The 21,988-nt window shown below is 38.2% G+C and overlaps 6 protein-coding genes across 8 annotated transcripts; 4 read left to right on the forward strand and 2 right to left on the reverse strand.

Moving 5' to 3' along the window:
• The first annotated feature begins 373 nt into the window (after positions 1–373).
• Vps26 (vacuolar protein sorting 26) lies at positions 374–3,708 on the forward strand. The gene has a single exon (XM_028318750.1). The coding sequence runs from the start codon at positions 552–554 to the stop codon at positions 1,851–1,853; it is 1,302 nt and encodes a 433-aa protein (XP_028174551.1). The 5' UTR covers positions 374–551; the 3' UTR covers positions 1,854–3,708.
• A 5,724-nt stretch (positions 3,709–9,432) lies between these two features.
• On the forward strand, positions 9,433–10,672 carry LOC114363128 (uncharacterized). The gene is made up of 2 exons (XM_028318759.1): positions 9,433–9,578; positions 10,056–10,672. The coding sequence occupies exon 2, from the start codon at positions 10,276–10,278 to the stop codon at positions 10,474–10,476; it is 201 nt and encodes a 66-aa protein (XP_028174560.1). The 5' UTR covers positions 9,433–9,578; positions 10,056–10,275; the 3' UTR covers positions 10,477–10,672.
• PIG-M (Phosphatidylinositol glycan anchor biosynthesis class M) lies at positions 10,409–11,874 on the forward strand. Its single transcript, XM_028318749.1, has one exon. It carries the CDS (start codon positions 10,473–10,475, stop codon positions 11,784–11,786), a length of 1,314 nt encoding a protein of 437 aa, XP_028174550.1. The 5' UTR covers positions 10,409–10,472; the 3' UTR covers positions 11,787–11,874.
• Positions 11,875–12,160: 286 nt separating this feature from the next.
• On the reverse strand, positions 12,161–17,526 carry Tim10 (translocase of inner membrane 10). Of its 3 annotated transcripts, none has more exons than XM_028318757.1 (4): positions 17,408–17,526; positions 16,938–17,091; positions 13,400–13,586; positions 12,161–12,933 (listed from the first exon to the last, which is right to left on the reverse strand). In XM_028318757.1, the coding sequence occupies exons 3-4, from the start codon at positions 13,539–13,541 to the stop codon at positions 12,791–12,793; spliced, it is 285 nt and encodes a 94-aa protein (XP_028174558.1). In that variant the 5' UTR covers positions 13,542–13,586; positions 16,938–17,091; positions 17,408–17,526; the 3' UTR covers positions 12,161–12,790. The 3 variants fall into 3 exon arrangements, with proteins under 3 accessions (XP_028174558.1, XP_028174557.1, XP_028174559.1); XM_028318756.1 differs by having other exon boundaries at positions 17,352–17,526; XM_028318758.1 differs by having other exon boundaries at positions 16,934–17,091; positions 17,352–17,517.
• A 136-nt stretch (positions 17,527–17,662) lies between these two features.
• Positions 17,663–18,758, forward strand: LOC114363125 (UPF0488 protein CG14286). The gene is made up of 3 exons (XM_028318754.1): positions 17,663–17,951; positions 18,161–18,295; positions 18,425–18,758. The coding sequence occupies exons 1-3, from the start codon at positions 17,765–17,767 to the stop codon at positions 18,715–18,717; spliced, it is 615 nt and encodes a 204-aa protein (XP_028174555.1). The 5' UTR covers positions 17,663–17,764; the 3' UTR covers positions 18,718–18,758.
• Positions 18,759–18,885: 127 nt separating this feature from the next.
• LOC114363129 (uncharacterized) lies at positions 18,886–21,779 on the reverse strand. The gene is made up of 5 exons (XM_028318760.1): positions 21,767–21,779; positions 20,895–21,063; positions 20,195–20,456; positions 19,714–19,951; positions 18,886–19,061 (listed from the first exon to the last, which is right to left on the reverse strand). Exons 1-5 carry the CDS (start codon positions 21,777–21,779, stop codon positions 18,895–18,897), a joined length of 849 nt encoding a protein of 282 aa, XP_028174561.1. The 3' UTR covers positions 18,886–18,894.
• Positions 21,780–21,988: the final 209 nt, after the last annotated feature.

The following is a 21,988-nucleotide window of genomic DNA, read 5'->3' on the forward strand; positions in this document are numbered from 1 at the left end:
TAATCGTTTTGTGTAATCGACTAGATTATAACAATAAAGTTAGTCAGTTTAGTTGTTGAATGTATTTAGTTGATCAATTAATATTTTTAAGAAGCTAATACAATTTTTAGCCTCATCGAATACAAATATTTAAATAACTATTTAATTTTATGTTAATTAGATGTTGCGTTTTGTTTCACAATTAATAATTGTTGCCATTATCAAAAACTCATGTACACATGACTGAAATTCAACAATTTACTTTACTTTCCAGTTAAAAATAGTATCAATAAACATTTATGTCGAAGGACCCCTGCAAAAGATTCGCTTGTGAGATCCAGAAATGCCTTGTTGGTGAGTTCTTTCACTATATTTTTATTTATGAACCTCTCGGCCGACAGCCGCCGACATTAAAATCAGTCGCCATCTTTGCTACAACCTTTCAATCGTCCCACGGATTCGCGGGCGTTTCATCGCCGTTTTTCAATGTTTTGCTCAACCAAAACGTTATTTTTCTTCTCTAAAGCCACGTAAAAACTTTTCGGTCTCTTGCGTAACAGTTCGGTGTGAAAATGAGCTTTTTCGGGTTCGGACAGACTGCGGATATCGAAATCGTTTTCGATGATGCTGACAAACGGAAGGTTGCCGAAGTGAAAACGGATGACGGTAAAAAGGAGAAGTTGTTGCTGTATTACGACGGCGAGACAGTCTCGGGGAGAGTGAACGTGACATTGAGGAAACCGGGTTCCAAACTCGAGCACCAAGGAATCAAGGTCGAACTAATAGGTCAGATCGAATTGTTCTACGACAGAGGAAACCATCATGAGTTTATCTCGCTAGTCAAAGAGCTGGCACGTCCAGGCGACTTGTTGCAGCACACATCGTATCCTTTCGAGTTTTCGAACGTCGAAAAACCGTATGAAGTGTACACTGGAGCAAATGTCAGGCTAAGGTATTTCCTACGAGCGACCATCGTTCGGCGCCTCACTGACATAGTAAAAGAGGTTGATATTGCTGTCCACACACTATGCAGCTATCCCGACGTCCTCAATTCCATAAAAATGGAAGTAGGGATTGAAGACTGTCTCCACATAGAATTTGAGTACAACAAATCAAAATACCACCTCAAAGATGTGATAGTTGGTAAAATCTATTTCTTACTTGTCCGTATCAAAATCAAGCACATGGAAATATCGATAATAAAGAGAGAGACCACTGGTTCTGGGCCCAATACATTTACTGAAAATGAAACCGTTGCCAAGTATGAAATAATGGACGGTGCTCCAGTGAGAGGAGAAAGCATTCCCATAAGAGTATTCCTAGCTGGATATGATCTAACACCCACTATGAGGGACATAAACAACAAGTTTTCTGTGCGGTATTATCTGAACCTAGTGTTGATGGATACAGAGGACAGGCGTTACTTCAAGCAACAAGAAGTGACACTATGGAGGAAGAGTGATAAGTCTAGATTGCCTCTGCACAATCCGCACCACCCACAAACCCTATCTCATCCAAGCAACTCAATGCCCAGGCAACTGAGTGCCTCCAGCGAAGACAACTCCACAAGAGGCATATCTCCATCTCACCCAGACAACATCCTTCAAAGATCCGTTTCACCTTCCATGGCAGATGGTGACAAACACAACGGACCCTCTGAAATGGAGCAGGACACCTCTGAAGTGATAACGGAAAAATTGACCAACTCTCACATTGAAAACAATGAAGTGGAGGTACCAGTTGCAGCTGTAAAACCTATTATGACTGAAAAGCCGCAAGTTGCTGAGAAGCCCCTGATTGCTGAGAAACCACAGATAGCTGAGAAGCCAGTCCTTAGCCGACCAGAAAGTGTAGAAGCCACTCCGAGTCAATAGCCGATATGCATTTGCTCGGTGGACTTATCCGTCGCCGGCGATATAAACTGTATGTTTTCCTACTTGAAAACTATTGTATAATGGACAAAAGAAGAGCCCATATAGTAATAAACTGAAATTGTTATGGTATGGATAACTAATTTTCATGTTGAAACAACTGCANTAACTGCAATGGTGCAGTGAATGCACTGTTAAAATTGAGTTACTTTACTTTACTGTAAGTGTACATTGCTCTGTTCTAACATAAAAGTTTACAAAAATATTAGAAACCATCACTAGACTTTTAAAGATGTTGATACATTCTGTGTGCAGTTAGATATAATTGAAAATATGCAATAATGTTAATAAAAAATACTTCATCAAATGAAGTCCTGTATCATGACTGACTTCAATGTGTACATGTACACAACAATGGAGTCGTAAGTCATAAAAATGATGTTTTGGGCTTGAAGATGATTCATAAGCCAAAAGTTACTATCCAATTAAGTTTTACCAGACTGCGATAGAAACAAAATCACGAATAAAATTAAGTAACTAGCTGCTAAATAAGCACTGTGTGTACATAGATATATTTTTGTGTTTGGTTGGATAGTTTAAAAGATAAAATATTGTAGTGCCTGCCTGTTTCATTGGTCACCTTATCACTTGTTTGTGGATGTATAAATTATCTAAACAGTGGACATCGACTTTAAACTTATTATTGCTTCAAATACAAATTCAATGTCAGATAGGAGTATTTGCATAATATTATTGTTACTTTCTTGACTATTAGTATGTCAAAATTATTTAATATTACGTCCAAAGAGTCATGAGCTTGCATTTTAGTTGAAACAATAAGACATGCACAATATTGTTGAGCAATATTATTGTTAGTCTTCGCTTTGCAGCTACGTTTTTTAATATTTTTTTATTAATACATTCAAATTCAGCACACTTATCTCAGACACGGAAGACGGATGTTTAGTAGTACTAATATTGGTGTTGGATAATCTCATGTGATCATTTAATACTGTAAAATATCTTATTACACTATTTTATATTCTCATATTCATTGAATGGTCAAAAAGGCTTAGCACTACAACGCCTAATATGTTTTAAAAGGAAATAACTATGAATCATAATCTTGTATGTGCTTGTGTGCCATCATGTAATTGGAGAACATGCCTCAGTTACATACAAACGGTACCTACAGTTCCATTGAGTAATCAAATATTTAGGTAAATAACTGATATAGGCGCACCTTTTACTTCGTTATTTCATTATGTATTATTTCGATCGACATATCATTGTAGAAACAATGATAGTAACATTTGTGTACCTACCATCAATTTGTTTCAATTTAGACTGTCATATGAAGCTGGGATCAATTGGATCTTTGTTGAGTTTGGAATATTAGGGATCGAATACTGTGAGTAATGCAACAACACACTTGAAAGTACGACTTCACAGGTTCTCACGCTTCCCTCAGGTACACAACGAAAGCAAAATATTTATCGATTCAACTTTCATCATAGTTGAAACAAATGAATCTATGTTGAGACTATTGTCTGTAAAAAGTATACTGAAATGTGTAATTATGGGATATAATATTAAAATATAGTGATGATTTAGTTCTAAAGAAATGCTGGCTGCGGGTATGGTTATTTTAGAGAGTTAATACAAACTATTGAATGTTTCCGCTTTCTGTGCAATTTTGTTTAAATGACGATATGAAGTATGAACATACAAAGAAACCTACGCCTGCAGTCAGCCTAAAATAGTTATTAATTTATGTAAATTAGGAGAAAGTCCATGTTATATAAAACATTATTCTGTTATACCTATATCTTAAATTGTTTGATTTTAGTATCATATTGTATAAAATATCTTTTTTTGTAATGAGATTAAGAGCGCATGTCGATTATATCATATTGTTAATAAAATATATGTATAAATTGCTGATATAGTTTTTTTCATTTGATTCTGCCCACTTTCCGTGTCCGTTACCATACAAATTGGCGATTTTCGTTGTAGCCTTATCAGTTGTTATCAGCTGAAATGAGTCAGTCAATCAAAACGCAAAACGTTTATTTATGTCTATCCATTAAATGTGTTTAGGGAAAAGTTGTAACTGCTTTAAACGGAAATGTGAGGTCACGTTTTGCTGTAATGACCCACATAATCAGTAATTAAAACAAAAAAAAAATAGGTGTACTTAGAAATTCAAGTTTTAGTTAAATTCAATATTAGATTAAGAATAACTTAAATATTAGTGACATCAAGGGTTTCCTTTGCTATACAAAATGTAGAACGCAAAATTCCATCCATACATGTTTGTTACTCTTTACGCAAAAACTACTGAACAGATTTTGATGAAACCATAGTACCTATTATTGTTTATACATCAGAAAAATGGCGGGTTATAAATAAAACGTTTAAAAAGTGACAGATTGAATTTCACACGGGCGATACTGCGGGCCGAAGATAGTTCATCATCATCTCAGCCATAGGACGTCCACTGCTGAACATTGGCCTCCCCCAATGTTTTCCATGTTGCCCAGTTGGTAGCGGGCGAAGCTAGTTATAAATAAAAAATAAAATAAAGCACTCCCGTATGTTTGCACTTGCATATTGATTTTTAGTTCCCCGCCCTGTCGCCCGTGCGACCCCCTCGTAATCCAGCTCGACGTTTTCGTAGAAATGCTAGTGTACTTAGGTATCTAGTTGTTGTTACCTAGTAGGTAGTTAGGTACTTCGTTGAAGCTATCGTGCTACCACATTTTATCTGTTACGAATTTTTACTTTGTGCCCCCTGGCAGGGCCTTACTTAATACAATACATCCCACATGAAGAAAGTACTGACCAAGGTATCATAAATCGGTAGAATTTTATTATTTTATTTCAAAGCAGCAGGAATAAATGTCGCTCTCGTTATGATAGAGCTATCGTTTATTTTGGATGAAAAATAAACTCGCTACGGTTGTTTATAGGAAGGAATACGATTACGAGCTATTCGTGCTCAGGGTACAGAAGATGATCTCGAATCGTTTAAAGGAATGTTTGCCTTATGCCCGTTTTCACCATCAATCCCTAATTTTTAAGTGACCCCTATGGTAAGAAATAACAGGAATTTTGTTGTCATAGGAGTCACTTAAAAAATAGGGATTGATGGTGAAAACGGGAATTAGAACCTTAGTGTAACTAAGCTTTTTCTAATCGTAATCTTTTACAGTTAGGTACTAAGTTACACTATCAATAGCAACAATTTGCTCGCATGAGTACCTAATATGATCTTAGAGCTCTAGAATAGCTAACTTACTCGTGACCGCAAGTGGTTACTAGAAAGTCGGTTAAGTATCAATGCAGTGGTGGCGTAGCGTGCCTTAGATGGTCCTTAGTCCTAAGTACCTATATCAAATTGTTTTGGGGGCAAAATAACTTGGGAATTAAGGATCAAGGAGGACCTTTTCATTTAAAAGAGGACCTTTGGTCGCAGTGTCCCCTTATCATTGATACAGCGGTAGCTGCGCCCCTAATACCTATTTAAATTATTTACAAGCTCACATACAAGCTTTTGCCCGCGACTGCGGCTTAACCCGCGTGAATTTTGGTCAGCCGGAACCGAAATAAAAACTATCCCCTGGGTCGAACCTATTTATCAAAATTGGTTCAATGGTTTATGCGTGAAGGCAATAGACAAATCACACAGTTCGCATTTAAAATAGGTTTTATTAAGGATATTGTTTGTATTAACGGTATGTGCAAATTGAGAATGGTTAGCACGAAGTAAGTAATTGTTCTATAGATAAAGAGGTACGACCTTCGTGATCACCTCAGAAGCTGATTGCTTATAGTCAACAATTTAATTGATTGCTTACTAACCTAACTAGGTATATCGCAAGTTGGACGCTTGTTTGTTTACGCATCGGGCTATTTTTCCGTTCAAAACTCACAATGATTGAGTGGTTTGTTTTTTTAGGATACCTACTAGGGTTTCTGATTTCTCGACCTATTTTTTTTCTCGAGTTTCGGGAATTCTCGAGGCGAAAATCTCGAGTTTTCTCGGGTCTCGAGTCTTTTAATTAAAACTCTTGAAATCGGTTGAAATTTAATAAAAACACAGTTTTTTTAATCTAATATACCTACTTCAATGCACAACAATCAATATTAGAATTTAGTACCACTTATTTTGGTAATATATTAACTAATAATCATAACTTAGTTATTAACTAAAGGAACAAAAGTCATAAAGTCGCGTGTACTTTAAAGATAAATAACAATAAAATTGCACATTTATGTACAAATTAATGCTGTTGAAACATTGTTAAACAAATAAAATAAAATAAAAAATCTGGAGCTAAAATTGAATCACTAGTTTTCCAAAGGACACAAGTCCAAATATGTAGCAAAATTACGATAAATAGTTTTTTTTATAAACAAAAAAACACTTTTTAATAATTTTTTAAAGAAGAACGGTCACGCCCCATACAAAAAAAACCCAGACCCGACAGAAATGAGACATACCTCAGTTTTTTTGTCATGTCTTAATTAGTTAAATTATATATTTTTTATATTCGAAATCTATGTATAACACCAAAATATTACCCTTTGTTTTTGTTCAGGCGTTATACAAAAACTAATACAAAATGCCTATTTATCACCAAAATTGGTAAATGTATGTACCTAAATGTCTATTACAGCTGCTATATTAGAATGTATCTAGGTGACCTGGAGATACAGCCGGATTATACAGGGTGGTTATATATATATATGGAACGATAAGTGATCTCACTCGATTATTTCTAAACTATACAAGATATCGAAAAACTAGTTACTGATTCTGAAAGTGCTTCACGAGCTCTTTCAAATGGTACCAATAATAGGTTACAGATTATGGAAGCTGGTAAGATTACATTTTTGGATTTTGTAACTTCTTATTTTCACCCTGTATAATCCAGCTGTATCTCCAGGTCACCTAGATACATTCCATAGCAGCTGTAATAGACATTTAGGTACATACATTTACCAATTTTGGTGATAAATAGCCATTTTGTATAAGTTTTTTAATAACGCCTGAACAAAAACAAAGGGTAATATTTTGATGTTATACATAGATTTCGAAATTTCGAATATAAAAAATACATAATTTAACTAATTAAGACATGACAAAAAAACAGAGGTATGTCTCGTTTCTGTCGGGCCTGGGTCACAGATGACCGTTCTTCTTTCTTTAGGATAACGACTTGAATAAACTTTACGAGGAGGCACGAGTACGTAACCTAACAGACAGTTAACAAATTTTTCGGTCTTTAAATCAGTCAGAGTTAAACATACATAATAAATAGGTAGGTATGGCATACTCGTAGGTANTGGTGTTTGTTACTCTTCACGCAAAAACTACTGAACGGATTTTGATGAAACCATAGTACCTATTATTGTTTATACATCAGTAGAATGGCAGGTTATAAATAAAACGTTTAAAAAGTGACAAACTGAATTTCACATGGGCGATACTGCGGGCCGAAGCTAGTTAATCATCATCTCAGCCATAGAACGTCCACTGCTGAACATAGCCTCCCCCAATGTTTTCCATGTTGCCCGGTTGGTAACGGCCGAAGCTAGTTATAAATAAAAAATAAAATAAAGCTCTCCCGTCTGTTTGCACTTGCATATTGATTTTAGTTCCCCGCCCTGCCGCCCGGCGACCCCCTCGTAATCTAGCTCTACGTTTTCGTAGAAATGCTAATGTACCTTACCTAGGTATGTAGTTGTTACCTAGTACTTCGTTGAAGCTATCGTGCTATCACATTTTATCTGTTAGGAATTTTTACTTTGTATAGGGGGGCAGGGCCTTAGTTTACAATACGTCCCACATGAAGAAAAGGTAGTAAACAAGCAAGGTATCATAAATCGGTACAATTTTACTATTTTGTTTCAAACAGAACACGTAGCAGGAATAAAATGTCGCTCGCGATATTATGTTTGCTTATTATAAGAATACGACTACGAGAGTTATTCGTGCTCAGGGTACAGAAGATGATCTCGAATCGTTAAAAGGAAAGTTTGGAAGATTTTTCTAATCGTAAGCCTTTACAGTTAGGTATAAGTTACAACACTATCAAATAGCGACAATTTGTCTGAAAGAAAGAAAGAAAAAATATTTATTTGGTACTAAATGATACATGAGTAATTGAGTAATAATATTACTCAATTATACTTAACCGACTTTCTAGTAATATGATCTTCAGCTCTAAAGCAGCTAACTGAACTGAACTCGTGACCGCAAGTGGTTACTAGAAAGTCGGTTAAGTATCAATGCGGTGGCGTAGCGTGCCTTAGATTGGCCCTAAGTATAATCTTGGGGGCAAAATAACTCAGGAATTAAGGATCAAGGAGGACTTTTCATTTAAAAGAGGACCTTTGGTCGCAGAGTCCCCTTATCATTGATACAGCGGTAGCTGCGCCCCTAATACCTATTTAACTTATTTACAAGCTCACATACAAGCTTTTGCCCGCGACTGCGGCTTAACCCGCGTGAATTTTGGTCAGCCGGAACCGGAATAAAAACTTGGGTCGAACCTATTTATCAAAATTGGTTCAATGGTTTATGCGTGAAGGCAATAGACAAATCACCAATTCGCATTTAAAATAGGTTTTATCTGTATTAACGGTACGTGCAAATTGAGAATGGTTAGCACGAAGTAAGTAATTGTTCAATAGATGAATAGATAAGAGGAACGACCTTCGTGATCACCTCAGAAGCTGATTGCTTATAGTCAACAATTTAATTGATTGCTTACTAACCTAACTAGGTATATCGCAAGTTGGACGCTTGTTTGTTTACGCATCGTGCTATTTTTCCGTTCAAAACTCACTATGATTGAGTGGTTTGCTTTTTTAGGATATCATAGTCATTTCAGCCATTTGCAAAGTTCAGGCACGTGAAGTGAACTACTGTATGTAATACTCCCCTAAGAAATACCAAAAATCACGAGCGCAAGCGCCATACATCAAGAAGGAATAACAAGTTTGTAGTCTTTACTGACTAGTAGTGAAAACAAACATTTTGCCTTCTTTGATTTGAGTTAGATATCGATTTATGGCGTTTAAGTAGTAAAATACTGAACGAACAACTAGCATGCTAGCTAGCCCTAGTAACCGCCAAGTTACGACGAGTGACTTCAAACTTAACCTACAAACTGAAATCATTGCGCGTAGGGATCGCCCTAGGGTTTCTGACTAAAGCCGCGCGAATGTCCAATTTTAGGACAATACTTACTCGCAGCTCCTTTACATTGGCCTCGGAGAACACCGTCGGGGTTTAGCCTAGGCGCAGACCACCGACTTTTAGTTGGCCGATAGTTGGGCCCGATTCTGATTTGTATGAAGAATTGGCCGATACCAAATCGGCGTAATGTGCGCACTTTCATACATCTCCATACTGATTAACAGCCCGACTCAACTATCGGCCAACTAACAGTTGGTGGTCTGCGCCAAGGCTCAGTGGGTAGGCCCCGCCCTTCGGTCCAGAGTCTCACAAACACTGGCCATGTCCCGACGCAAAAAAATGTTTTCTGACCATTGATTTTATTGTCCACAGAGAATAACTTCCAGGAGGTGCGTTGCTCCCGAATATTCGAGGCTATGCGCCAGTGCTGCATCAAGCATAAGCCGGTGTCGCTGGTGTGCGACGGTTACGACTTGGAGCCGCGTCAGTTCGCTCCGGTCACGGATAGACCAACTTAGGTAAGTAATCATTATTTACTTCGTCATTTTTAGGGTTCCGTTCCGTAGTCCTGACAAGGAACCCTTATAGTTTCGTCATGTCTGTCTGTCCGTCCGAGGTTTTTCTTGTTTATTCATAGAAAGCTTTTGGCCTGCATCTAACCTGATGGAAAGTGATGATCAGGCTGCAGGTGGAAGCACAAAATAGAAATGAATTCTATGGAAGACAGCCTCACCCGGAATCCTTAACACATCACACAACAGAGGAACTGGCTATCTTACCTACGTTCTGAATGAGGGTAGATCGACATTGTTATCGGCCGGCGCTCCTTTAGATATTTGCACATCACACCCTAGGGACACCCTGTCAATAGACACACTTTTATAAGCTGTTGAAACTTGGTACCTATTCTCGTAGATTTAAGTACTCTTATCGTATTTACTTAATGTAAATATTTCCCAAATTGCAAAATAATGTGTTTTCTTTTTTTATTCCAGAGAGATATGGACAAACATCGTCGGAGCCAACCACTAGGCAAGAGGAGTTGGATCTTCCGATACCCAAAGACTTTTCAAATCACCTTCACGCTTCTTGCCACAGGGATTTTCTTCTCGAAGCCCATTTACGACTTGCTTTTCACTGTAAGAGAAGACAACTTTGCCGAGCCTCCGACAACATTCTCCCGGAGAGCAGGCCATCTGAAAACAGACAATTGATATGGAATCTGTCTCCAAAGCGCGGGAGAGGTTCGCCAAATATCCCGTCATATTCGCCAAGTGCGCCAAGCAAGCTACTCTGTACGCCACGTGCGTTCTACACAAGGAAGACGGACTCAAGAAGGACGACTGCGCCAAGGAGTTCCAAGAATTCAAGGGCTGCTTACAGTCTGCAGCGAAAAATTTAAAAACTAAAATATGAATATAGAAGACTTATGGCTGTGGCAGTTCGTGAATCTGCCTTTCAAGCGGCATCTCGTAATCGGCTTTGTACTCAGGCTGGTTATGGTGTTGTACGGCGAAATCCATGACATGATCCACGAACTGCCATATACAGATGTCGACTACAAAGTCTTCACGGACGCAGCCAGACACGTCCTTGATGGAAAGTCACCATACGAACGCCACACCTACCGTTACAGCCCCATAATAGCTTACCTGATGACACCTAACATCTTCGCAGGAAAGTATGTTGGGAAAATCATCTTTTCCATCTTCGACATCCTCGTAACGGTCGCTGTCAAAAATTTAGTAGAACAACAGCTAGGCGCGTCAGCCAAGGGCAAAGTTTTGAAAACTTCTTTGTATTGCTCGCTAATTTGGCTGTACAACCCTCTTAGCGTAACTATATCGTCGCGAGGCAACGCAGACTCGGTGCCATGTTTTTTCATCATACTATCCTTGCTCTGCCTGCAGACTGATGTCGTAAAAGGGCTATCAAAATACGCGTTATCCGGCATTTTACTGGGCATTTCAATACATTTACGTTTATATCCTATAGCGTTCAGTTTCCCCATGTACCTTTCCCTCGGCGAATACAAAATTAATCGTCGAACCAGCATCAAAGATGGACTCCTATCGCTCGTGCCTAATTTGAAACAAATAATTCTCGCGCTAAGCTGCGTCACTACTTTGTTTTTACTCACCTATGGCATGTATCTGCTATACGGCTACGAGTTTCTCTTCGAAACCTATATCTACCACTTATTCAGAAAGGACACGAGGCACAATTTCTCCGTACTTTTCTACTATTCGTACATAACCACCGATCTGCTTTCTTTCGATATAATCAAAGCAGTGACACAAGGTTTCGAGATTGTTATACTTTTCGTCCTAAGTTTGACTTTTGGTTGCGATCCAAAAATATTGTCTTTCGCCTTATTCTCGCAGGCAGTGGTCATGGTGGCTTACAACAGCGTGATGACGTCACAGTACTTCATTTGGTTTCTATCGCTTCNGTCGCTTCTACCTTTGGTTGTGCATAACTTTAGACTGAAGGCTTCTAAAGGTGTAATCTTGATAATGCTCTGGGTTTCCGCACAAGTGGCTTGGCTATATTACGCGTACTTACTGGAATTTAAATGTCGGGAAATATTCATTCTTATTTGGTTGAAGGGTGTCGTATTCTTTTGTGTAAATGTTTTTGTTCTGGCTAACCTTATAAAGTGTTACCAGCCGGGCTACAATTTCGGTCTTGTAGATATTAGTCAGACAAAATCAAAATACAAGTAGCACTGAGTGTATTAGACTGTAGACTAGATTTTATAGTTATTTGAAATATTATGTGTCGTGCAATATGAAATAAAAGTGGAAAATTTTATAATATAGTTTTATTTCTAACAATTTGTTAACTACCATTCAATCACTACAATAACAAACTAAATAAATCACTCGTACTAAAAATGCATGTAAAGGCGAACAGGATTCTGTTCAAACAAGATGTCAAATAATATTCACAACAATATCGTATTTGTAAAGTAATAGGAGCTTTAGTTTTGTATTTTATTGTTCTAAGTTTATGGACAGTAACTTGCAAGGAAATTCAGTAAGTACATGGATTGCATGCTGTTGAATCAAGCCGTTGAAAAATTCAAGTTTCGACTAGGATTAAAATTAGTAAATCAAATGATTTATCTCGCATAATTATATTTTGTTACAGCTCTGATCAACTTGAAGAAAGTAATTATTTCAAGCAATCTTGTGAATTAATATTTATCAAGATCTGCGAACAATACTATGACGTAAATCATTACATCACAAGACTCACTATCATTGATATTGATTCAAATTGTTTACGTTCAATATCGTAACTCAATGAAAGCAAAGGTTATTGGTAACTTTAACAACAATAATATACTTTAAAACATACAACCACACTAGAAACTGTATTTATAAGTTAATCAAATTTATTAGGAGACAGCATTGCCGAATAATAGATTTATCAATTAATCGATTATGCCCCACCTCCCGAAATAATCGATTTTTAAATAGGACTTATGGCAAAATTAGGGCGACATATTTCTAAACTCTCAGAATTCTTATTTACATACAAATTCGCACAAATAGTATACGAATTTCCATTGTATTGTGCACCTTCACAAGTTAATTTAAATTATATAAAAAATATGTCACCAGTACAATCAGGGATATCTGAGGTACAGTTTCATTAATGAGGTACAAGTGTGGCAAGTACTATAAAATTATGATTCTTTGCAAGTTACCTCCGTGCACTAATATTATTTCTTTTCTGGGAGGTTCATTTTGGTGAGGTCCTCTGTGTCTCCGCCCTGGGACATGTTGGATAGCTTCTTGCCGATGCGTTCATGCACGTCCAAGTATTTTGCGACACAACGGTCAAGGCAGACGGATTCGCCTTTGCCTGAAAACGAAAAGAAAATATTCAATATTTGAAAGTGCTTAGCTAGAAACACCAAAGTCAGTAAAATGTTATCTTTGTAAACAATACTGGCCCTGACCCTAAAGGGGAAAAATTATTGCTTTTATTTAGGATATTAGGTATATCTATCAGCTAAATTCTCATATACTTGATATTATCAATTTACCATCAATGTGACACTTTGGGGCAATTTGAAGCTTCCTTTAGCTCACCAGAGCCAATAATGTTAAATATTTTACAGGATAATCAAGCATAGAATTAGTGTATAATTCTACATAAAACACTAAGGGCATGTGCACACCACGTTTTTAAATGCACCAACGACAAAAGCGCGTCGATAGTGCTCTTTTTTCCCCGAGAGCAGTCCGATTTGCCTGTGTATCGCGTCTGTACCGGTACAAACGTGCTGTACACATACCCTAAGAAGAAATATAGAATTGCAACCCACCTAGCTCAGGCTCATGGTACTTCACAGGTATACATTTACGATGACACGCGCTCACGAGTCGGTTGTACATGTCAGACATCATCTCGATCTCAAGCTCTTGCACAAGCTGCAGCTTCGCAGGGTCAAGCTGGGGCACCGCCATCTTGGAAGCTCAATCGGTGATGTAAAAGCTTGCGAGTAACAGTACCTGTAATGTGTAAGAAGAAAAGTGATCAACCAAAATATGTGCAACAACAAAAAACTTAATAGTCTGTACTGTTTGTTTTAATTGCTAAATCTCAAAGAAAAGCTGTTATTAGCTACTTTAGCATTTCATAATTGGACCCATTTATGCAAACAGGAACCAACCCACACTTTGAGTGAAATTGAGTTAAGTACATAGATGGCGCTCAAATAACGCATTCTATCTTCAAAAAAATTATGGTACATTTTTAACGACTAACAACAGAGATACAGCACTGTCACTTGCGGAACCAACCCGCTTTGGCCAACTTTTAAAAACTATAAAGAACTATACAGCATGGTCCCTAAGCACTTATTTAAACTAATTATGCAAACTAGAACCAATGTTGGTTGGTTCCATTTAGCAAAAATTGTTACAAAATTTTTATAACTAAACAGAACCAAAGATTGTTTGCTTAGTGGAAATCAGGTTAGTCTTGAAGAAACCATGTAGCATAGTTCTTGAAAGTGTTAAAATTAAGCTATTTAAAAATAAAAAATCCGTTCTTATCGTTGCGTTTGTACCTTTATCATAAAAAATGTCTTAATAAATAATAACAAAATTTGATGAATAAATTTATGCATTGAAAAACTCTACTCGAAAAAAATGAAACGAAGCAGTATGAATAGTATGATCCTATGACCTTAGCCTGTTCTTCAAAACGAAATAACGACGTTGACAGCTCATGAATGAGACGATTCTCGATGACTCTCGAAAACAGCTTGTAGACATAGCTCAGAAGTAAGATGGGTCTATAATTTGTTCTTCAACAAGGTTTTGTCGCCTTTTTTGAAGAAGAGTATCACCACATTACTGTGCCATGCCGTAGGCGTTTTTTTGCTCAAGGATGACAGAATCAAACAGCTTCTGAAGAATCTTTAGTACCGGCGTCCTCTGCTTTCAGAAGCTCAGCCGTGATTCCATAATCACTCGGTGCCTTGTTATTTTTCAGCTGATTGAGACCCATTCTAATCTCGTAAAGGCTGACGTCCGGGATATCTTTGGTATAGTGTCGGGTAAATCTAGCTCTTGGGTTTTCAGCAAGATTTGTGACAGGTGTATGTACACTCGTGTATAATTATCCGTAGAACTTCTCAACCTCTTTCAATAACTCAAGCCCCGACGAGATGTCTCTGCCATCCTCGGTCTTCAGCTTGGTCAGTAGGCTTTGGCCAACAGACAGATCTCATTCGAACGAAGTTAGAGCCCTTATTACGCTCATTCGCCTCTTTTATATGGTCTGTATTATATTGGGGTAGGTCGCGAGTCAAAGACTTGGAAATCTGTCTGTTAAGACGCCAATACCGAGCAGCATCTTCAGAGGACTGCAGAACCAAGTTTCGTCACTCTTCCATAAGTTTATTGGTGAAGTCAGAGATCTTTTTGGTTCCTTTTGAACGACGGTTTTTAAAGATCTTAGACCCAATTGTCCACACTACTGGTCGTTTGAACAATTTCCACGAACCTGTCATTGTATTCGTCCACATTTTCTCAATCTCCTAGGCATTCGAAACGATTTTGCAACTCGAGCTGAAAGCTTTCGGGGTTTTAGTTGGATGGACGCTGCGCGGAGCGTAGAATTCATCAGTCGATACCTCTCGAGCTTGGGTCTGATATTCAATGTGCCTCTTACCATTCGTTGATCACTTCCTGTTTTGACCGAGTTGATCACAGATACATCATTTAATATATGCTTCTACGTCGACAAGATGAAGTTGATCTCATTTTTTATAGCGCCATTGGGATGCAGCCATATCCACTTTCTCTGCTTTGGCTTCCTGAAGAAGGAGTACATCATAAAGAGGCTCTCCCTCTCCATAAAGCCAGCCAGCAGTCGGCCACCTGCGTTCTTCTCGCCGTACCCAAATTGCCCCACTTTCAGCTCACTATCGCTTCGTTTACCCAGCTTCGCGTTGAAGTCCCCCATCATAACGGTAAAATGGGACCGGGAGGTATGAATGGCTCTGAAAATATCCTCATACATAGTATCTACTTCGTCGTTGGGGTGTTCCGTGGTCGGTGCGTATGTATATACCTGTATGACCTCCAGCGAATACCGTTTGGTGATTCTGAGTATAAGTTACGCTACGCCGAAACACTCTCGATCTGGACCACGTTGTTGACAAGGGACTTGTGGACGATAAACCCGACACCACCCTAGGACTGCTGGTCGCCCTCCCGGAAATAGAGCAGATTTCCGGATTTGAGGATTATGGTGTCCTCCCACTCTCTTCGGACTTCATATAATCCTACGATATCCCACCGCAACCTGCTCAGTTCTTCCTCGAGTTTGGCGAGCCTCATGTCAGTCCGCAGTGTACGAGTGTTAAAGAATGCCAGGGCTAGAGATCCGTCCGGTGCTGCAGGAGTTTTTGGCGCCTCTTACGACACGCCATTCATGACACGCTGTTCCTGGTAGGGTAGAGTACTTATTCTTTATGGCCGTTCCCACACGGCACAAAGAAGTTAATATACAGAAAAATATCAGAAGCAAGGCCGTGATGACAAAAAATGATATGGACTTACTTTAGCTTACAGGAAAATCTATATCTGAGGCTAAACTAACAGAATATTAAAAGTATTCTGCATCTAATACCGAAACGACACACACAATTTCTACAAAACCCTGAAAAGCAGCAACATAGAAGACCATATCGACAGTATTACCGGGCCTATCGATTTTGAGGTAGAAGACGATAATAATAGTGATTTTAGTTTAAAGGGTTCGTGATTCCAATTCACTATCTAATAAAAGGCATTAAAATCTATATTTTATATAGAATGACTTTTAATTTTAGATAATCACAACAATGAAATCTTACATCCATTTTGCAAGAAGGAACTAAGCAACAAAAAATGATTTTGCAAGAAAGAACCAACCGGTTTTTAACGATTTACTTTAACTTTAACTTTACAAAATTTATAAATCTGATATTCCTAGATAGGCTGCAGTATCCCACATAAAATTAACAAGTAATCATTCATTTATATATTATGTATGCATTTTGCGCACTGTTTTTACAAAAGTCTCATTTTCTCGAAACCACCCTGCTGTGGGTTGGTTCTTGTTTGCATAAATGGGTCCAATTATTATTGCAAGCATCAAACTTTAAAATTTTAATAGTTTATTGCTCTCTGGTTTCTGGTGTCTTTCAATTCCCACTTGAAGCAACCCATTTTCAAGTTTAAATGTTAAAAAATTTCATTCCATTAATTCAAGACTATGAATAAATTACAACTTTTAGGATACAAATTGAGAAACAATTGAATAAGGAGTTTTTTACCTGAATATGAACATTTTAGAATAATACTTACAATTCAAGGGAGTCACTTTCTGTAACTTTCAGGGTACTCTCCTTCGTTGGACCTTCGCATGCGTTCCCTTGCTTTCATATTCTCCAGGCGGCTGGCATTTACGTAGTTCTTGGATACCACGAACAAGGACAAACTGGATACAGTTATGGCTACCCTGAAATTAGTATATTAAATGTACATTATTTTAAATTTCATAAAGGTCTCAGATACTATAAACCTAATACCAAAATATTTATTTAGGCTGACTGGTAGGACATAAAAAATTAACCGCAAAGCAGTTACAATATTATTTAATTACTAATGGAACGACACTTACAAATCTTTAGTTACAAAATGTGAAAAACCATGAAAGAACATTCGACTTCAAAATATATGAAAGTTCTATTGGTATGTATTTAAAATGATAGGGCTCACCACACAAAGGATAGAGTTAACTTTTAACAGGAATTGAAGATTATTCAAGTAATTACCACGATAGTGTTATTTTTCCAAACTTTCCAAGCGGCATACTACAAATCTCGTGAAAATATTTGAGCGATTCATAAAATTAAATTTAGAGGTTATAGAATTAGTTCATAATTTTCCCACGTTACGTCATGAGCGGAAGTCGCTGCAATCGGGGTAATAAAAGAAAGATGGTATTCTCGGCTTTTTTGCATCGTTATAAATCAATGTAAATGGAAATTTTATAATCTGTTCACTTAACCTACTTAATAAAAGTTTGTTTCGTTGTTAGTGGTCAATTGTCAAAGTCAACGTGACAGAAAACGTGAGCAAAACAAAACAAATTGTTCCAGCATTGATTTTAATTTCTATTAATTGCAAATATGCCTAAATTAACAAAATTACATGCAAAAGGAAAGACAAACACTATTCAAAAACATCACAAAGCGGACGATGCGTCGGATAACGCAGATCCTGAAGAAACTATGAGACAATTTCAGCTGGAACTTTGTTGGTGTATTCAGCAGTTAGAACGTACTTTAAATGAGAAAAAAGGCACTGAAAAGCAACGTAAGTTCAGAATAAGTATCGTCTCTAAATATAATATAGCTAAGTAATCAATTACCTTCGATTAGAACTGTTATTAGTTTATAGGTTAGAATCCAAATAGAATACATAGCAAAACAATTTTTACAGTAACTGTACAACAGTAACCCATAAAACTTACTTAAAATATTCTATAAATGGTAAATAATTATGTTCTCTTTTGTATGTTTTAGTAAATGAGGCATGGAAAGTACTTACGGTGTTGAAAAACAATACGCAACCTATAATCAGAAAACGGCAGCTGATGAGGACGCACTTCGGGGACTACAGAGCTAAAATGCTAGCAGAAGAGAAAAAACTGGCCAAAAGTATGTATAATAGTAATTTACCTACTTGTAGTATTTAAAGATCTAATAAGAAAATTTCTAAATAACAGATGTAAAAAATAATTATACCTACAAACTACCTACAATGTAAAATACAATATCTTATTTCAGTGGCAAGTAAGATGAAGATCACTGAATCAATGGATAAACCGAAGGCAACATTTTTACGGAAATCAGCATTCCTTTCAACCGGAGACAGTTCGTTTCGTTTTAATTTCAACTTAGCTCCTGAAGAAGTCGACAACAGTTCTGTCAGAACAGAAGAAGAAAGCAATCAACCCATTGAAGACAAAATAATAAAAGATTCTACAAAAACTGTAAAAGATGTGAATACTTCTAAAGATTTCAAATTTACCTTTTCTGGATCAGACTTCAAATTCAATTTCAATGCAGACAATTCATAGGTTTAGTTCCCATTTATTGTAAGTTTTAAGGTTTTTTAATTGTAAATAAAATGTAATATTTGTAAATAACGATTTTATTATTTTTTATATTAAATTGCAACCTTTCCACATCATGTTTTGTAACAACCGATTGACACCGAGAACAAAAACAAACAAAATGTGTTGAGGCAGCGTTTATTAAGCATTTTCACACAGGCTCTGATAACTGATACCAGCCAACTCGCCGTTGTCGTTTCGGATCCGTCTCGCGCAAGAGTAATCGTCGAAGAAATTCTCCGAGTTCGGCACGGCAAAGCCCACTGGGAGTTCGTACTTACGAAAGTATGGGCCCCATGTTGCTATGCCTAAATAAACAGAAACTATTTAAAACATGCGAAGTATGATATGAGATAGATATTGCTCACAAAAATGTTGATATTGATAAGTATCAACAACTCGTGTAGTTAATAGCGAGGCATAGAAGTTATAGGAATGCCGCGACTGGAACATTTTTTATTCTTAACTGATCAACAAGTCTCGCCATACACGGATAGCTTGAAAGCAGCTATAGTCTGGTCCGTGAGCACGTAGAATTTTGTCCAATGACCCCTATCTACCCATCCTTATCGCTCGCGAGTAATTATATTGCTGTCGCGACTGTGCGACTGGCACCCGCAGTGAGTGTGCGAGCGCGATAGCAACATACCTAATTACTCGCGAGCGATAAGGATGGGTAGCTAGGGGTCATTGGACAAAATTCTACGTGCTCACGGACCGGGCTTTAGTATCGATAGCTTCAAGCTGAGATAGTATAGCAAACTATTGTAGGCCTATTTTACGTAAACGTTCCGTGAACTGCTCAAGCAGTTGTGACTGCTTCGGGCGGTAAATTAGGAATCACGGTGCAACAGTGGTCCGTGTACATCGTCGTTCGTACACAGTTTTACGATACGGGTGGACCAATTAGTTGGGAGTCAAAGAAGCAGGCGACTGTGGCACTCTCTTCGACATTATTACCTAATAATTTGTTAGTTCTGGTATCAAATATCACGCCTCCTTCCACGCCGTGGTACTTCTTGCATTTGTCGTCGTTGTACTGAAACTGGTGGAGGTTGCAGGAGTGGTAGCACGGCACGTGAAAGCCTTTTATCTGGTGGTTGAACGTGAGAATGGTGTTGCATATGTTGATGCTGACGATGACTATTAGTTCGCTGAGGTCAAACTTTCGGTCGGCTGCTTTTATTCTGTGGATTCCCTGAAAATTACAAGAGTCTACGATTTAGTACCTACTATGGGTACAAAAACTTTGTCCACTGTTTATTTTAAACTTATTTACACAGGGTACAAAAGCTTAACGTAAAGCCCCATGTTGGGCATTCTCTTCCAGTCAACCTGTAGGTCTAGGATGCGCGCCACGATAAACTTGTATTGTCTTTTATCGATTTTGCATGATAAGCCCATACATTTAACTTGAAATATTCGATACGTCTTTAATTACCTTCTCAGTGGCATATCCCACAACTTTGTGCTCTATTGGTCCGTAAGAAAGGTTCAAATCGGCGAACCACTTGAACCCGTCATCCGTCCTATTGGTTTTATCAAACAGTGCTATGGTGGCCCAGACTCCCTTGTAGGCGTCCTGTACGACTATGAACCCGATGTCATCGAACGCCTGTTTCGAACCGTTGGAAGGCACCACGAATGCTTGGGCGGGTAACCGTGAGTACAGGTACAGAACCGTCGTGTAAGGGACTTTTAAGCTAAAAAAAGAGAAAATCATTGGATCGCATTCACAAAGTCATACTGCAACCACGTGGTTTAGTCGTTCTCAGACAGGGTCAGAGAGTTCAACGCGGATATTCTAGAATCCCCAGATGGATAACGGCTACCTAAATAAACTCCGACAAACGTTACTTCGACACTACTGAATATCGACATGACTGATTCGACACTGTACTACTCAGACAAAGGATACGTCTTTGTTTGAGTAGTTTGTCGGAGTTTATTTAGGTAGCCATGGATAACATTGACTACAAATGGCAATATCACTAACAGAAAAACTGTTTTTTTAGTGCTCCTAAAGCTTTTCTACGTTCGTTCGCGACTCGCGATGACGAAATTCCCACCGAACTACAATCAAGCTTTACTTATTAAAAAATAGACCTATTTAAAAGAGCCCTAACTAAAACAATTCTTACTTATAGATGCACCTAGCAGCCGTTATAAAGATCCTCTCTTCAATACAGGCAGCTGTGCACATGTGGGGGATGTCTTGTGTCCTGGAGTGCACCACGCGAGCGATCCACGGGTACCGAGCCTCTGTGGTCGGTTCTGCGTGCACTTGGTAGTTCTCTAGAGAGGAGAAAACTGAAAGAATTGTGTAAAATCTTAGTTGTTCTACCCCGGTGGTCTGGAAGAGATCGCGTCATAGCGATAAGACCGCCTAAATTGTTCTGTTTCGAATATATTTCTTTATTTGCTAGTTTCGTGCAGTGGTGTGCAACAGAGTATATTATTATGATGTACTCTCTAATCTCTATCTAAGTACCTACATTATAATAAGGCCCGGCTATACGCAGCTGCTAAGAATGGCCAAAATAAAGAAGCAAAAAAGCTAGGCACCTAAATAAATTACACAATATAGGTACTATACCATGAATAGTAAACTTTGTATGGCAAAATTTTCCCGCACCCCGTCCTTATTTAGCTATGCAGACCTACTTTAAAAATCCCCGTGGCTAAGTAGGTGTACTACCTACATGGTAACTGTCACATTCACCGCCTACAAGTCTTGCCTTCCCCTGCCTGCCCTGAAAGGCTAGGATGCGCGCCGAAAATGTATGGGCAAAACCGATAATAAGCCAAAATGGCGTGGCGCTTATCGCGGAGCGCATCCTAGGCTTTTTCATTCAAGCCTTACCATCAACTAAACCGAACAGAAAAATCTGCCCTCACTGGAAATCGAACCCGGGACCTCTGCGTCTGAAGCAGGTGGTCTTACCACTAGACCACAGAGGCGGTTAAACTTACTGGGTTCTGGGTTCTTACTGGGTTTGCCTGGGATACTCACACGTTTGATTCATGTTAGACCTTAGATCGGTTCTCCTCGTCTCAAACACATGGCCTTGCGATCGTTCATCATATTGCCAGCTAAAAGCACTCCCGAGTAGCAGCACGACACACAGCCTTTTATGCATTGTTTTATAGCCGAAATAAAACGAGAACTTATCAAGAGTTATTGTTACATATTGATTTTCGCAAGCAAGTGGCAGTCTTGCTAAAATCAAGTGGC

The sequence above is a fragment of the Ostrinia furnacalis genome, unplaced genomic scaffold (genome assembly GCF_004193835.3).
Source record: "Ostrinia furnacalis isolate ACB-3 unplaced genomic scaffold, ASM419383v2 OfSCF7013, whole genome shotgun sequence".
NCBI lineage: Eukaryota > Metazoa > Arthropoda > Insecta > Lepidoptera > Crambidae > Ostrinia > Ostrinia furnacalis.